This window comes from Limulus polyphemus, unplaced genomic scaffold (genome assembly GCF_000517525.1).
Source record: "Limulus polyphemus unplaced genomic scaffold, Limulus_polyphemus-2.1.2 Scaffold2653, whole genome shotgun sequence".
Taxonomy (NCBI): domain Eukaryota; kingdom Metazoa; phylum Arthropoda; class Merostomata; order Xiphosura; family Limulidae; genus Limulus; species Limulus polyphemus.
In genome coordinates, this window is record NW_013668263.1 from 40,275 (window position 1) to 59,039 (window position 18,765).

General features: G+C 34.7%; 1 protein-coding gene across 4 annotated transcripts in view; it reads left to right on the forward strand.

The window, feature by feature from the left end:
* The window catches only part of LOC106467540 (cilia- and flagella-associated protein 99-like), a 72,723-nt gene that overhangs the window by 33,432 nt on the left and 20,526 nt on the right, over positions 1-18,765 (forward strand). For all 4 annotated transcript variants that reach the window (XM_022395736.1, XM_022395738.1, XM_022395737.1 and 1 more), the window contains 4 exons: positions 8,635-8,726; positions 11,177-11,381; positions 14,727-14,785; positions 15,757-15,839. In XM_022395736.1, the coding sequence (XP_022251444.1) occupies positions 8,635-8,726; positions 11,177-11,381; positions 14,727-14,785; positions 15,757-15,839 (439 nt within the window). The remainder of the gene's footprint in view (positions 1-8,634; positions 8,727-11,176; positions 11,382-14,726; positions 14,786-15,756; positions 15,840-18,765) is intronic.

An 18,765-nucleotide genomic window follows, 5' to 3' on the forward strand; every position in this document is an offset into this window, starting at 1 on the left:
TTTAAGGTTTGTTTGTTTGTGGCTAAGCACAAAGCTACACAATTGGCTATCTGTTCTATGCCTACCACAGGTATTGAAACCTGGTTTCTAGCATTATAAGTTTGCAGACATATCGCTGTGCCATTGGGGGGGGGGGGGCATTTCGTTAAGTTAAATACTTTTATTGTAATTTTAAATATTACACTGTACAAAAACTAAAAGCCAGTAAGAATTTATAATGTTATAGCTATGGCAGTGTACCGCCACTAATTTTAATCATCCTTTCCTAGTTCATTGTTATGAAAGTTAGTGGTCATTCAGCCTTGCTAGATATAGGGGCTTCATTTATCACTCTGACATGAATTATGCTATAAAATGGGAAGAATATGACCAGTCAAACTCACAGTTACAGCTTTCTTACAAGTGTCTCAAAGTGTCATAATATAAGGTGAAACTTGCATCCAAACTAGTGATATGGTTGCCATGTTCATTGGCAAAACAGACCATCATTTACAACATATGCAAGCGATCTCTATCTGTCAATTCTTTGTCGCTACAATTCTAGGGTACCAGCGATGAGACTGAATCAGGTGTTTGTGGCTGTAACTAGATGTTGCAGCACAGTACAGAAGGTCAGCTTTTATATTGACCAGTGATAAAATGTGATACAGTATTCTTTTTACAGGAGAGTCACACTTCATCTGCATCGTGATAAAAATTGAATATCCATTTGGAGAAAAATCTGAGAACAGTTTCAACCTCATTTTCATTCAGGAACATAAAATTTTATGGTAGTTGAAGCACAGTATTGTTGTTGGTGAAAGAATGTACCACTACATCCTCCACATTTGTACTGTCATATGTTGATGCCACTTGACCTTACTTTAGCCTAATGGATGGCCATACATTCCTTGAAGAAGAGAAAACTTTCCAAATGAAGTGGCTTGCACACTCACTTAAACCATGCATGCAATACTCTGGGTAGATGCCATGCGTGTGGCAAGTGTCTCCAAATATTTAAAATGTCCTAGATAGTAAGCTTCACCACCCGTGTACTGCTTTTGCTGTTTGTATTGAAGGGAATTAATATGAAGCAAAGATATAAAGCAACTTATACCCAGTGCTGGATTAAGGTTTGAGGAGGACCTGTGCAAACTGGTTATGGAGAAGCCCACTTATCTGTGCATATATTACTAACATTTTATTGAAATGAATGGAAGTTTTACAAAAATATGTTTAACAAATTTAGGAAATTTATATCGATATTATGTATGTAATATGGTTATGGTTTTTATCTTATTTTCATATAATAATGTATTAAATAAAAGTGATAAAATGGTCACAATTCTTAATCCATGAATACACTGTTTTTCATAATTAATGACACTCATTTCTGTCATAAACTAATGCAGAATATTTCATATTGCATATTTCCTACAGCATTGCTTTCTGTGCTTACTAATACGACCAGAGATGTCACTGAATATTGATGTTTCTTGCATATCCATTTTAGGAGTCTGTCTTTCTACCTAAGTCAGTGACAGATGCTGATTAGCTGTAATAGACATTGAAAAGATATAGTATAAAAATTATGTATCTGAATGGTGTTGTTTTAAAATTCATAATAAAAAAATTTAACCAATAATTAGGGAGGGCCCCTAAATTGGGGGGGGGGGGATACACAACAGCATAGTTTGTACTTTTCTTCGTTTTGAATACATTTGTAATTATTAATATTTATTCAAAAATTATACAATCAGCTCTTTGAGTTTATCAGTTATTTTACTTTAACCCATTTCTATTAGAATTAGCTCCCTACTAGATCAGTGGTAACTCAGTAGGCTTACGATGCTAAAAATCAAGTTTTGATACCTGTTTTGGACAGAGATAGCCTATTGTGTAGTTTATGCTTAACAATAACCAAATCAAACTGTTAAAATTAATAATATAATTAATACTGTATCATCAATGAAATGTATTATAGTATTTCATGTCAAATTTTTGAAAAAATTAAACCATTTCAGAAAACAAAGCAGAATCTAATTTTCGGAGCTGGCTGCATTACAGTACATATATTTTGGTAGTTCAATTACATAGTGCTTTACTGTTATCAAACAAACTGGTATTTTCGTAAAATAAAAACGCAAAGAAAAAACAAAACTAATTTTGTCTTTCCTGTTTACCTGGTTTGCTTATTATGTATAAAGTATACATGCCAATTACTGTCGTCCAGTAACTGTAATGGCAAATTTCCATTCATCATTTTTGCCTACTTTTGCTAGAGCCACATAAAGTTTATAGAGATGATTACAAAACTTTTAGTGCCCTCCAATCTTTGTCCAACAACAATAACAGTGATTTTGTTAGTGATATTAAAGTGAGGAGAATAAGTTAGTGTGCACATTTTTGTAAAGTTTAATGGTCAAAAATGTACAATTTGCTTTAAAATGGCATTCAAAATATCCTGTATTTCATCATTATTCACTCAAGAAAAAAGCATGCCAAGAGCAGTAGTCAAAGCAGGATTACTATACTAACAGTGTGAGCACCTAGGGAACATGGCCATTGGATCATTATTTTGTCTCTCGCATATTTTATGATTTTTACTAATCCTATCATTAACAGCATATAGAAATGTAATAATTCTCCTTCTGTTTAGCTGAGGCAATTACCTACTTATTTTCTTCTGTAAATAAATATTCTTGTTTGATTAATAAATACACAAAATACCCTCCTATCCTTCATCTGGTCACTCATTCTTAATTTCCCATAGTTCAACTCCGAACAAGAGGCCCCCAGTGGCCAGAGTCTGTGAACTTACAAGGCTAGAAACCTGGTTTCAGTACCCATGGTTGGCAGAGCACAGATAGCCCATTCTGTAGCTTTGTGCTTAATTCCAAACAAACAAACAAAACAGAACAAGAGTATCATCTGGTATTCCTTCTGTGTCTGGTAATTTTTCACATTTTGTCATCCTCAAAAGTAACACATTTTTCAATCTTGTGTAAGCTTCTTGATAATGTGTGTAATATTGGCAGTATTCTGATCTGCATATTACTTCCCTGTATGAGTTGATGCCCTTTAAAGGTCAAGTTATAGAATAACAATTACAATGTAAGTGTCTCAGTTTGATGCAATACACAAAAATATGTGAAGACCATCAAAAAAGGCTTGAGAGTAAAAAAAAAATATATATATATATATATATATATATCTTAGCTCAAACAGCAGGTGATGTCTCATAAACACAGCAAAATAAAGATACTTGGCATTTCTCACATTGCATCATTTTATTTATGTGTTATAAAACATAACTACATTCAGTTAAACTCTTAATTTGTTTAAGAATTAGAGTTGGGTGATTAACTTGATATAATCAATTACATATGAGCATGGTGTACATCATTTAGTGTCACGTAAAATAACTGATTAACAGAAATGATTAAATTGATCAGTGTCACAAAAGTAATCAACTAGTTGAAATTAGTGTTTTCTGTAATTGATATTTTTTTACTATTCCGACTATCCAAGTAATCAGATATTGCTATTATGATTTTTTTCTTTATTATTTTTGATTAAGTCAAGGTAGTTCAGCTTAATCTATTAATATCATGACTCATGTAAATAATCAACCCATTGAAACTAGTATTTCTGATATGGTACCTTCACTCACAAGATTAGCTTGGTTCCACTTCATTTAATTTCATTTCACTTTTCATTGAGAGCATTTCATTTACCGTGTTTGCCGTGCATTTTTCATTGGTTTAGTATCTAACCAGAATTCCGTAGTTGCTGTTACCACTTGGGGTGCATATCACTCATATTTTACTTTCAGCCACAGGCACGGGCAACCCAACAGGGGATTTCTTTGCTTTTGTTCATGGGGAGATGGAGCATTATATGAAACACACGTTATCTCTTGTTCATGCCCTTGTTCTTCCTGTACTTTTCGAGCCTTTTACAGGCGCAGACTGACAAAATTTTGACCATGGAGTTCGCCGTGCCTTCCCATACCTTCCTAAGGATTTTGTTAAGCCCTCATCAACTTTCTCGGAGCTTATATCTCAGGTATGTGATGTTTTATCTTTTGCCATAGTTATTTTGTCCCACATTCTTCTTCATGGTTTCTACCTCTCTCCTTTTTTTTCCCCATTCCCTTATTTTCGGGTTTACACTGTGCTTTTGCCACCCCACTGGGTGATGGCATTGGTATGCCTGTTCCCACGGGCTTTGGGTCAGTCCACCCTTGCCACTTTTAGGGTGGGATCCTAAATTCTGGACTGCCAGTTGTGGGTTCAATTTTACCTTTTTGAGAGGATAGGTCCCAATTTTCCAGTTCATCCTATCTATTCCCTGTTTTCCCGCCTTGATCTTCCTCTGACACTCTTTGTAATACCTCACTTCAATCCTCTTCCTGTCTGAGGCTCTTCACAGGAACCCCATGGGGTTTTCTGGGAAAATCCTCTCTCTCTCTCTCTTCCCTTCCACTGTAGGCCGCATGTTGTCTTTGGCTATGGCCCTACACACGTGGTTCACTTCTCTTTAAGTTTAGGACTTTTGGGGTCGTGACGCTATATTCTTGCAAACCCCTCGCCAAACTCCATATATATGGGACCTTCTTATGGCCCTGTTTTTAGGATGTTTCAATGGTGACACGATCACTGTGTCTTTGGAGTTGTGGGTGGCTTCTGCCCAACAGTGATCCACTTTTCACATCAGGTGCCTCGTTGGTGTCCGTCGGAGCAAGGTGTGTCCCTTGTCCCAACCTTACCCTTCATAGCCCTGCCTGTCCCAGCTTCCCACAGTGCCACAGTTTGCCGCTTTTTACGATGATACATGGTATGCAGGCAACGGTTCCGGTGACTGCCTGGTGAGTTTGGAACTGGAGGCAGCTTGTCTGGCGAATTTCGTATATCAGAGCAACCCTTTCCTCTCTGAAGTTCGGGTTTGCTGTGTCCTATCAGAGACTTTCGTCTTACCCTTTTCTTTTCTCTTCTGTTTACTTCCTCCTCCTCGGGATCCCTGGTCAAGCCATTGTCTATCCAAAGCAGTACTCAACCTCCTTACCCAACAGTTTGTCGTACCTGCTGTATTGGGTCATGTGAGTTTCACTTCTGCCAGTTTGCCCATCATGGGGGTGGTATACTTTTTTAGTGCCCTGCCCTACGATCTGGCTTCTGTGCCATATGTTTTTGTCGAGTGGTTTGCCCCTTTGCTTGGCATATTCATACCCTGAGGCTGTGCTTTCAGATGTACATGGATGACTGGCTTCTTCTTGCCCATTCCTTATGGGAGTCAGCCAGTCCTATTCGCCACTCTTTCTCAAAGCTGTGTGGGTGGGATGGTTGATCACCTAGGAGGGATCCTTCCTTCATCCTCCCCAATACCTTGTTTTTTTAACACCCATCTTAGTCCAGCCCAACCTTATTCTTTTTGGCTCCATTCTATGGAACTGGTCGTTTGAACAGCCCTGTCTGCTCCTTTAGTACTAGTGAGGTTCTATCATTTTTGGAGAGGTGGTAATCTTTGACACATATCATACCCCTTGGCAAGGTGCATATGCAGTTGCTTCAGTGGGCCATTCATGACCAGTGCAACCTCACATGGGATCCCTTGGATGCTCCTATTCACCTTCCCTCCTGGTCAAAATCTTTGTGTTTTGAACATTGGATCTTATCTGTTGGGCCCATTGCCATCACATTCGTTTAATGGCGTATCATATTCCAGGTGCATTCAATCTAGTGGATTGTCTTTGGTTTATCCCATGGAGTGGTCCTTCATGCCCTTACTTTATTTCTGTTCAAACTCATTGCTTCCTGTTCCTTGTTTCACCTTTCCCTTAAGGCATATTTCTTCCTCCTTTTGGCTTGTGGGCCTTCATGGATCGGATATTTTCCCCCTTGATGTCACCAGGACTTTGTATCATTCAACATACCTCATCCTTTATCTGGATCGTATCTTCCTTCCCCAAACCTCGGCAACTCGCAAGGGTCATTACTCCATTTTCCTTATCTCGCTTCCCTCTATCTCTCCTATCTACCCTTGTCCAGATCTGGATAGACTCCTCTGCCCAGTACATTACCTCCATTGTTATATTGCATGTACAGCTTCCTTCAAGGGTTCTTGTTCCCATCTGTTTATCCCATGGCAAACTTCCTCTGCCCAGTACATTCCCTCCATTGTTATATTGCATGTACGGCTTCCTTCAAGGGTTCTTGTTCCCATCTCTTTATCTTATGGCAAACTTCCTCTTCCCGTGATCTTTCCCCTGTTACCCTGACCAATTGGGTTCATCTTTTGATCCAGTTGGCTTTTTCCTCCTTGTCTCCCTCCCTACATGATTTCTTTCAAGTGTCTTCTCATGAACTCTGACACCTTACCTTCTCCCTTGCTTCTTGTCTTCATTGGCCAATGTAGAAGATTCTACATTTGGGCATGTGGACAACTCTGCACTCATTCATCTCACACTACTTGCAACGTATTGTGATTTCTGCTTCCCCGGAGTACTGCCTGCCACCTGTGGTTATTCTACAGACTTCAGTGAGGCTTTGACATGTGGTAGGTCCTTATTTATACTTTCTTTTCTTTCAGAGCCCCATGCTTCAATTTCACTTTGGATCCCATTCTGTGGAGAGTTGTGCCTGACCAGGTATTTTTTCTGAACACTGAATGGGTTTCACATACATGACTATAACCATTCTCTGATATATTTCTACTCAAACACAAATCTGCACTGTATGCCTTGTTGATTCACGCACTTTGTTTATGGCTATGCATGCTCACCCTTGAGATGGTGGGTTTCACATGATCACTAGTGTGTGAATAACCTCATGATGTTTGCTTCATAAAAATGCCCATCCCTGACTGTACCACCCATGGACAGAATGGGTAAGGCAGAAGGAAAATGCTGCCCATCCCTACCATGCCTGGACTGAATAAGTCAGTATGTTCTGCTTTTAAAAATAAGGTTTTGTATCACCCATTGCACTGTATCGGGTGTAGCAGTCTGTCCAGACTCTCAAATGCACTTCTTCCCCCTTTCTTCCAGTGGAGTACAGGAGTCTTTACCACTCCAAGCTGATGGGGTGGTTGACCATAGAGGCAACTTGCTGAATGGGTTCCACAAAGGTGGCTATAACCATTCAGTTCAGAGTAGGGCGGTGGTGTTTTTCTGGTGTAGAAGGAGATACAAGATCCTCTGGATGAGTGACACATACCCACAGTGAAACGCCTAAATGCAGTTCACCCCTCCAATTGGGTTCCCTCCACATACCCTCGCTTGGATGTTGGTTTTGTTGAGTGAGGTTTTGGTGATCGAGTGAACCAATCACATAAGTCCTCACACAGGTTTCAGGTTATTCATCTTCCTCTCCTCAACTCTGGCTTCTGTGTTGTGGGTCGCAGGATGTCTATGTGGCCTATTTCTGCTTCTGTCCTGGGCATTTCCTTGTTCTCAGAATGAAGAGGATTTTACAGACCTGTGGACACTTCAGACCAGTTTCACAGTCACGGGGGTTGATTGCATGCTACAGACTTCCCTCAGATACCGGATGACACAGTCCCGGGTCCCTAACTCAACGCTCATCCTGTGTCATTTCCTTGAGTTAATATTATATGTACATTCACAACTCTAGGGGCTTGAGGTGAAGACAGTATGATTTTCATCTTACTCTCATGTGGATGTCGGTATCTAGTGAATGAGGTTTTGAATGTAGTTAACTTACCAAGTACACTAGCCACTCTACACCATGGGACACATCCTCCCTCACCTACTTTCATTATGTGGGATTACTGACCTATCTTCTCCCACGCAGATGTACTCCCTCCATATTCCTACATGTTTTGATCCCACCTGTTCATGGTGAAGAGATACCTGGTTCAGAAGTGGTGCAGTGCCCCTCCTCAGATCATGTGATCTGTTTTTCTCATCTCCAGGGGTGTCCTTCAGATGCTTTTGTTGTGATATGCCTGTTCTGCCCTCGCACTGCCCTCAACGTGGGATTCAAGCTATTCTTGTAAGACGAGGTGATGTACCGAATCGGAAGTTATAATTTTCCTATATGAAAATGTACTTCCGATAGGTATTTCCCTCCTCTCACACTTCCCACCCTTCTTCCCCACAATCTTCTGGTGCTCGCATCTTCTGCCAAACTTCAAAGTGATAGTTCAGTAGTGACCATAGAGGAAATCACAGATGTCACATGATAATAGTGTTCTCCTATTGATGGAGAGTTGACGCATGATGATTTGTGTGAGAGACATGTTGGAACTTTGGATTCCAACAGAGGGATGTGGAAAGCTTATGGTATGTGTTTTGAAAAAGTTTGCATATAGAGGGCAACACAAAACGGGAAAAGCTAATAAGTACCTATTGGAAATACGTTTTCTTGTCGGAAAATTATAACTATTTCCAATTATTCCAAACCTAATGTGAGAACAATAATTGGTTAAATTGGACCCATGATTAATGGCTTAGCAAATTACACTAATCACCCATCTATACTAAGAACCATCACTAAGTTATCCTGAACAAAATATGATATATTGAATTAGTAGCCAAACTGAATGTAAATTGTGTTTTACACCAAATGAAGAAAATGATTCAGTGGAGTATACACTTTATATTTCCTTTGAAGTTCTTATTTACATGTTTAGACACTTTCATCAGTTCCTGTGAGGCGTACTTGGGCATCCATTTTACGTGAAGGATCAGTATTTCAAAAAAAAGAAGAACAGGATTTCAAGTTGTAAGTTATAAATAATTATAAACTTTTCAGGATTGTTATTGAATGTTAAAACTTATTTCACTGAAATACTCAGATTTATACAAATATAATTATGCTTAGGAAATGAAGCTTTGAAAATTATATGTGATAGTCTGATGTGTGAATATTTTAGAAAAGAATGCATTTCTGACTGCCATGAGTCCTATTAAAAAATCTATAGCACTTACTTCAACAGTTTTAAAAAATAGTTAGAAAAATAACTCACTAAACCAATAAATCTACTGTTGCAGGCTTTGTTTTTTCTTCTGTTTTTTAATTTATAAGGTTAAATTAATGTTAGCTAGAAGAATTTTTGATATCATGAAACAAACATATAGTTTAGCATTTGAAATTTTCTGGAAAGTTTAGGAAAGATATAAAATAATGTAATAATGTAAGTACAGAAAGATATCAACAAAGTACAAAATGGTTTTTAACACTAATATTGAGGAAACCTTAGGAAATGTATGGAAGGACATCAATTCAAAATAAAACATCTATAAACTAAATCAGCAAATGCAAGGATTATACTATTCACACCTTTCTCTAAACATCCACTCAAGAATTCCAGTCTGAAACGGTATGAAATAGGAGAACCAATCTGGCTTATACCAGTTATTACTGCTCTTGAGCCATCTGTAACTGCCAGGCAATGGACTGCACCAGATATACCGCTATTTCATCAAGTTACAGAATTTAGCAGATCAGTTAAACAACATCACCCAGTTGAGAAATCGATATATTTTGATGGTAATGTATCGTGGGAAGCATATCAGACAAAGTTTTAAATAATTTCCAAAGTGAATGGGTGGAGTAGTAAACAACAAGCTATTATCTTGTAACACATTTAATAGGACTAACTTTAATTACATTCATTAACCTTCCAACAAATAGCTCTAACAACTCTCAGGCATTGTTTGCCACTTTATCAAATAAATTTAGAATGTCACATCAGATGCAAGTTTCTAAAGCAATACCTAGGAGTAGAGTAAGTAGGAAAAATGAGATCTTAGCTGAACTTGCTAGAGATGTGGAAAGATTTCCTTAATTCATAGATTCCAAAATGAGAGAGAATATGAGAATTAGGGTTAAAGCAAAGTAGATGTACATTTTAAAGGAAACTGGCTAGTTGGAACTGGCACTTGAACCCGTTAAAGTTGCAGATAAACCGTTAAAAACAACTATAGGATTGTCAGATCGACTAGTGTGTAAACATCATCAATTCTATGGTGGAAGTCTAGAAAGTTCAAAGGATTAATTAGACAACTAGTTACTTAGAATGAAAGAAGTATACAACAGTAACTTAAAAAGACATAAAACTAGGAACTGAAAACAAAAGCCTGTAAGAAATAAAAGTTACTCCCAAAGAATGAAAGAAAAATAGAATTCTTACAAGTGTAAGAAAAGTAAACGTTACAGCATAGGCTGTGATGAATCAAAAGATGATGTTAAACCAAGAATGAGATCCAGTGCATAAACGATCCAAGGAACAACAAACAGCTAACCAAGCTTCAGAAAACATGAATTAGTTGGACTTAAAGGGCAAAGATCATCTGAGAATACTCAGTCTACCCCATTTGAAATAAAGAGTGCATTGTTTAAAGAATATAGCCTACAAGCTGACAGATTTGTTAATGGGAAGCCTTGCAACATGTTGATTGACAGGTTCTGAATTTACCATTATCTGTCCTGGGTTGTTAATGAAATTTCCTCCAGATACACAATCTAGGTAGTAGGCAGTGTTGTAGGCCATGTTCTTTTTTAATATTTAGATGGATTTTGATATTACAAGATGAATGCTTAGCTCAACATCTGAAATTATGTTTAAAGTTTAGGAAATAATATGAACAATATATAACATATGTTAGATGAGACTATACTAGATTATTTGATTTTTAAATCAACCATATAGTTAGTTCAGCACTAACTTTTGAGTTTGTATTTTCAAGGAAGCACCAGATATACAAGAAATGCCATACGTGTGAGAAAATTAACAATTGAGTGGAATTTCCATTGATACATTATATATTTGTGAAGTTAGGCCTATCATTAATAATGTGGAACTTGTACAAGTTGTAGATCCTGTAGTCAAAGAAATACCATTTCAACTCCTCTTTTAAGTCTTTAACAGCATCTTACACTTTACACTAGCACAGAACTACTGTATAAGATAGTATTTCCAAAATAGGTGTGTGTGTGTTTAGGAAGATTACATGTATAAATATTTCTATGTGAAAATTTGAACATTTACACACATAATAATCATTCATTGATAACTGTATGAAAGACCATTCATGAAGTGTTATAATTTTTGAAGAGTAAGTATTTTTGATTTTTGAAGATGTAAATCAAATGGCTCTGTGTTTGTTTGACAAATTACTAGATCAGCTTGAACATTCCTATTTTAAAATTATATAAATATTTTTCTACAGTTTGGCTGCATTAGAAGCAGGAGCCAGAGACCTATCACAACATCAACAATATGTTGAGAAGAAAAGACAGAAGGAACTGGAAGAAGAATTGGCTTATATTGAATGTCAACGACTAGATGGTTTGTTGAGCTACCAAGAAGCAATTAGAGCACGTCAAAATTTAGTTGAAGAAAAAAGAAGGCTGGTGAAACAAGTTAAAGCTGAGGTTAAATAATATTTATTTCTTACTTAGACTTTGAGTTTTGATATGAAACTAAAATTATTAGAAGCACTTTTTATGTAGAACTGTAAATTATGATTTATAGAATATTTAAAACATAACTATAAGGATACTGTTTACTCTATTTGCCTTTCATGATTTCTAACTGAGTATATTTAAAGTATTTTACCGTATATACCAAATCAAACTTATTAGTTAACTTTAAATTAACAACTATAAATTCACAAAACTTTGTTTCTTTCTTTACTTGTTATTTTGTTTATGCAATTTCATTGATGTAGAAAAGTCCACCTTTTAAAAACACTCAATTATAAGCTCTTTGTATTTTTGTCTACAATATACAAGTTTTGTTTATTTTATAAGATTTTAGATAATTGTTATTGTGTTATGAGAAAGGCTAGAAGTCAGTAAGGACTTAAAATGGCATTTTTAAAAATTTGATGAAAATTTGTACAACATTGTGAAAGATGTGATAGATCCTTACATAACGTAATTGGTAATAAAGGTGTCATGTTTTGTGATAATTCACTTTGAAATAGTAGCAAAAAAGTATTTATTAGTAAATCAGATAATATACACCTCTATCAGCTCCCGTGGTGATAGACAGAAAATAAATGCTTTGTCCTATTTTGTTTTACAACAGACTGGCAGAATAAGTATCATAAAGTGTTACATGTGCATTAAGTATGCCTTAGCTTCACGTTATCTACCTAGTACTCGAGTGAATGTACAGTATTATCTTTTAATCACATACATTATGACTGTCAGCAGAATCAAAGTCCTGATCAGCCACATCACTTTAAGATATTATGCTTACCTAGCATTAGAAGATGCAGGGATGTGTTCTGGTGATCGTGGAAGCCTATGTACCGTAATTTGATAAAACTTAAGCATAGCATTCCACTGTCATTTCCCTCTAGTAGTATATTGGATAACTAATTGAAGTTGTGTAACAAGAGATATTTAGAGTGAAAATCTTTGATGGTATATATCATGACTGGTGTTTGAACTATGTTAGATTAACATCATGCTTATGAGGGAAGTGTACTTAATTGTCAGTGTCCGAAGGGTTCTTCAATAAGTGACTTAATGTTTTGAGCTAATAAATGCAAATTGTGAAATCATGGTGATAGTTCTTGGAAAATATTAAACAATTGTGTGATGTACCAAATGTTGTTTGCAGAAATACAGCATGCTCCTGCTCCATTTTCTATTAGAATTCATTTAATCAGGGTAAAATTGAAAACATTTTCTGTCAAATGTTATCTTTTTCCACCTGTGTCTTGATCAGAATCTATTTCATAAGGAGCAGACAATCCTTAAATAAGTTCCATTGTAAGGAATTTATAAGTTAAACATTATCCAAAACTCACTAGTTTCTAATCTTCCCAGTGATAAATTCAACAAGTTATCTATCTTTGATTGCTTTTGTGGATTTGTTTACTTCCCTTGCTGGATATTACTTTTTGCCACATTTTTAAATAGTGCAATATTTCATTTTTGAAATTCATACCCTGCAAGACTTCCATGCAGTTACAGAAAACCTGATGAACAAATAATCCTCCATTCTGAATTCATTCCTTATATTATTCTAAGTTTGATGGCATTGTACTTTCCATATTGGATGCCTCATTATTCTTCCCATTAGTAAGGTAGCATTGAAGACACCAAGGTTGTACCCAACTGTATTCATGACCATCTTCAGTCTTACCAAAGGCCTGTGTTTGTGGCTACTACAGCTCCTAATTGAAAACTTGAATTGCTGTATCCATTCACAGCAAGACCAGCTATATCTTGACTAGTTGCAAATGTATTCTGAGCATGTGACCTTATAGGATTAAAATGAAAGTCTCTTTCAGCATGTGTTGAAAGCCAAGGTACTGTAGTATGAAGTTGTCTTAAGGAATTTTCTGGCGCTTCCTGATTCCTCATACAACTGAGGTGACATCACCAATATGAAACATTCTGTATAATACATTCCTATTCCTTAGTTTTTTAAGGCTGTGCAAGTTATGGTATGCATACCTGTTAGGTAAGTCCATTACAGAAGATAAACGTGTTATATTTTCTACCATGCCTTGCCATTTCCACACACATCTTGCACTTTTAACCTTTTGTGAGATAAGGTTATCAATACAACAGACAGTACTGAGAGGTCATAATGTTATTTTATAGGTTATTAGTTAAGATACATTTGAAGTACTATGTTCAGTTTTGGGCTCCTTACCCTAGAAAGGACATTGATTTTTGTGGAAAGGGTTCGGAGGAGGGCTACTAGAATGATACCTGGGATGGAAAGGTTGTCATGCAAGGATATTTTAAGGTATCTAAACTTGTTTTCTCTTTAAAGAGGAAGAGTTAGAGAAGATCTTATTATGGTGTTTAAGATTGTTAAGGGAATTGATAATGCTAATGCCTTATCTTTTTTTCATATTTAATGGTGAGAATAGTAAGGGGTATGGGATAGAAATATAAATTTTGGCAGGATAGATGTCATCTTCAGCATAGACAGGTTTGTTTCTCTAACAGGGTGTTTAGCCTACGGAATGGGTTGCTTTCAGATGTGGTAGATGCAGTTAATTTTAGTGAACTTAAGGGAAAGCTTCATAAATATTTCTGAGTTTTTTAATGTTTAATTCATTTAAGTTGGTAGGACAGCCTAGATGGACCAAAATTACCCTTGTTGTCCTTTAATGTTATGAAAGTTGCCTCAAACTGACATATCCATATGCACAATGTTCATTGCAGGTATCAATTCCTCTACCTAATGTATCAAATCACAGCTTTGAAGAATATTACAATTAAAGTAGTTTATAACAAATGGCTTTATGATAATGTTTATATCAGATGTTCAGTTCAAGATTAACTACACTTTCTGAAACCACATATCCACCCCTTATTATTGTGATGACGTGGCCTGTTTTGGACCCTCTAATGACACCCAGCCTTCAAATCCAATTCATTGTGTTTATTTTTCTTCAATAGCCTTTTAACAAATAAATTGAAAAATAGTTCCCCTGCATTCTCAACACAAAATATGTATTAATGAGAGTATGGAAGTTATAGACAACAACTGAAATACGATATGCATATGACAGTTGTTTCAAGAATGTGTACATAAAAATCATGATTATTCAATTTCCCTGATCATATTTCTCATTTCATTTATAGAAACATAAAGTACAAAACCATATATATTTGAAAATACTGTTTCATGAAATAGCTTGATTACTGTCTGATTAAATGAATGTTTACTTAAAAATCATTTTATAGTTAGCTAATGTAACACTTGTGACTTAGTAATTTTTTATATTATTGACTGGTTTATAGACTGAAGAGAAACTGAGAATTTATTTGCAAGAAAAGATTCAAACAAAGAAGAAATTAAGGTATGTGTTTTTTTGTTTTTGTTTACAGTATTGTAACTTATACTTGCTATAAGGTAACTCAGAGATATAACAATAAATTGACGATGATTTATAAGCATAATGAAATGGTTTATCTCTGGGGTAACATGTTTGGACAGAACCTGAAGAAGACAAACCAATGTTCTGTTGAAACATCTAGTATGTTCCCAATTTTCTGTCAGTTTACTATAATAGTTGTATAATGTGCTTCCTTCCATACACTAGTAACTTAAAGATATGTAGATAAATAATTTTATATTTTGATTCAACCTGGTAGTACTTGATTTGAGGTTATGATGCCTATGCATATTTTGACTCCACTAAAATTGATAAGTACTGTAGACATGGAGTCAAAATAGGGACTTATAGCTTGAGAAAATAATGTAGACACTATTTCCAGCATAGTTTTACTTTTTTAGAGTCCCTAATTGAGGGCTTGAAAATATAATCTTTGTATTGTGATTCAACATGTTTCTTTGATGATCCCTATCCTCCTTTTTAAATTTACAATTTTTACTAATCTTGTGTGTATATATATATATACCTAAAGCTACCTAATACTTTAAATAACATGACAGCAGTCATTGTAGTTAGCTAAATTCAAACATTGTGAACCTTAACTGTAAGGTAAAAAACAAAGGGTGTTCTTCCTGTTGAGGTTGCAACGGTGCGAGTGTTCTCATACTTTCTTGTCTTTGTGTTTAATTTATTCTAAGCTACTAAATATCTAATGTCTAAAGTTTCTGATCCAACTTCTCTGAAGAAGGAAAATCATCATTCTGAAACATAGGAAGAATTTGTAAATTTATTAAATTGTTCTGTTGTAAATTAAGTGTATCTATTATGAGTTTAACTCATTTGTGCAGATTTGTTTAAACATGTAAATATTTGACACCTTGATTTCAAATTTAGAACTACAAATATGTAGAACAAGTATGAATTTCTAATCTTAGGCAACTAGTAGAAGAAATTTTACAAGGAAAAGATAAGACAAAAAGAGCCCAGGAAAAACTTAAGAATTACAAGAAAAAGATAGGTAGGATCTGCTATGTGTAAGTATGATTACAGAATGACGGTTGTTGCTCAAGATACCAATAGAAAGAAATTAACTCACCTAAATAAAAACTTTATTCTGTTTTGTGCAACATTTTGAACAGAATCCCATTGCTAAACAATAAATGCCATGTTATTCATTTCTGTGTTACAAAGTAATTAGGCTAAGAAATAATTATTTAAATGTTAGAAAATACAGAAGTTCTAACTACACACCTACATGGAACACTAACAAAAATATTACTTGAGGACAAACGTTTTTACCTTTTTTCAACAAGAGTACTGAAGTTTGTAAGAAAATGGTAAATCATACTTTAATTTCAACTGGTGTAAGCAGTCTTAAAGAAACCTGGCTGAGGAAAAGTTTAAGAATTACAAGAAAAAGATAGGTAATAATTGCAATTTTTTAAATATAATTGTTTTAACTGGTATAAGAGTCTTAAAGGTAAAGATGAAGCAGAAGAGAAAAAGCTTAGGAAAAGTTGAGAATCATAAGAAAAAAAGATAGTTGAGAGCTGCAGTGTTTTTGGTGTCATTCAGTATCAGTTCCAAGAGTAAAACACAAACATTAAAATAAGTTAATTAAAGGAAAACCTTGTTCCTGTTAAAAGTAAACTTTAGAGATAACTGCACTGTTGCAAGCAACTTGTTATTATTTGTAATTTTTTATTTTTGCAACATTTTGGCATGAGATTTTATCTTCCATATTGATGTTCTATAAATACCATAATAAAATATTATTCTTTTATCAATCTGTAAAAATAAGTCATAAATATTGAGGTATCTTAAAATTATGAATTTACTATGTAGAAGTTTCTTTATAAAGCAGAAAATTACAAAAATTATGTAATTTCTTTGATCAGTAGCTTAATAATAAAAATTAATGCCATAACTAAAGTGATGTTTTAACAAGAATATATATGTCATTGTGCCATAAATTAGCAGTAATTTAGGTGTAATATGGTGATAGAAAGAAACCATTCATATTATGTAGTTTTCTCTGTATCTTCTTTTTTGGAATAATGTTTTGCAACAACTTTTCTATAATAAAGAAGATCACCTTATTGCATCAAATCAGATGCACAGAGGTGTACAAGTGTTACATTAAACAGTATGATTATGATAGTACTTACCTTTGATCTGATTCAGAAATTTAGGGTTAAACAAGGCATAAAATGTAATGTCTTGTCATGGAGGAACATCCTATTTGTGTTTACCACAAACATATCAGAAATTTTATTCATATAAAATATCCAGTAAACTTTATTAATGTTTTGAATTTATTTTGATACCTTTGAATAAATTATGAACATGTATAATAAAAATAAAAGAGCAAAGCTTTTTTTTTGCATTTAATGAATAGTTTTTCATTTTTTCACTGTATTATTTTCAATAAAGCTTAAGATTCAAAGATTTAACTATGCTTATGATCCATTATCATAAAACTTTTAATGAATTTTCAGATTCACAGTTTGAACCTGTTGACTTTTAGTTATGAAGAAATACTGAATGTTTAGTTCTCAAGAACTGATATGTATTGACTTTAACTAATATATGTATTCCTGTGTAAACATTGTATTGCTACACAATTTTTTCTAGCATATGTAGCCTTAGAATGACCACTTGTGAAAACACCACCAGAGTAAATACTAGTAGGGTAACACACTTCAAATTTAACATAAAATACAATATAAAGGTTTATAAGTTACAAATTTTGAATAATGTTTGCTGAATTCACACTTTTGGGTTTATTCATGTATTTTATTAAAAAATGTTTATGTGGATATATACAGTGTATTTAAAATTTGTGTGTAAGATACTTTTGTATTTTTAGCATTATTTATGAAGAGTACTGATTTCTTGTAGATATAGAGTGTAATATGAGTGTTAAGACAATTACACAGAGGAAAACACTTTTAAATGTTTTTGAGACCCACAAGAATTTAGTGTGTTGTAGTATTACCAAGGATAAATCTTGCAAATAAGATGTAATATGCTAGTCAAGTTTCTTTTAGGTGTCTCTTGTGAACTGAGTTGGACTATGTGACTATTAGTTATCAATTGTAGTATTTATTTGTACATATATCTCATGATAGTAGGGAAAAGAAGAAATTCATTCCAAAATGTTTTTCAGTATTCATAATTCTTTGTAATGTTAATATCCAAATAACTAAACATTACAAAAAATATTTGAAATTCATAATGCAATGAGACAAATTTGTAAGAAGGTAGTTTTTGTAATTGAACAACTTGTCATCTTGATGTTATTTTCCAAAACATTTTTATCATAAGAAAAAATACTTCTGTTATGATATCATACTTCCTCTTACAAAAAGCTTTCTCAACATGTACTGTCCTCTATCTGTGCAAATTGTCGTTCACCACTAGCTATATTACTGACATGCAAGTGATCCTGCAGCAACCCTCCACCAATAGGAGCATGACACTACCCCCTATCATAACTGGCACCCTCTCTAATCATACACATGTTAATTTGCCTGGCATTTTCTTCCTTTTCTCCTTATGATTGTTGCCTTTTTCATGTTTTCTTCCCATCAGATCTGTCGCATTACCATGTCCCTGGCTGCACATTTCCATTTTCCCTTGGTAGGACATCATCAGTGCTGTGGTGGTAAGTACTCCATTTGATGTTGCCTAACCAGATACACTTACTCTTATGTCTGCACTGAACATCCTGTGAACATGCTAGATGACTGTGACTTTTGAGACTCTTCCTATCATGGATCTAATGTACAATTCCAGAGGCTGCCAGGTGTTGGTTGATTGACTCTGTCAATGTGTTCTCTGTGTTTTCAAAATAAAATGTCATAACACTTATCCAGGTGATATTACACTCAACTTTTAAGATGAAGTGTTCTGTAGGACTGCTCATAGGTATACCTTTTAGT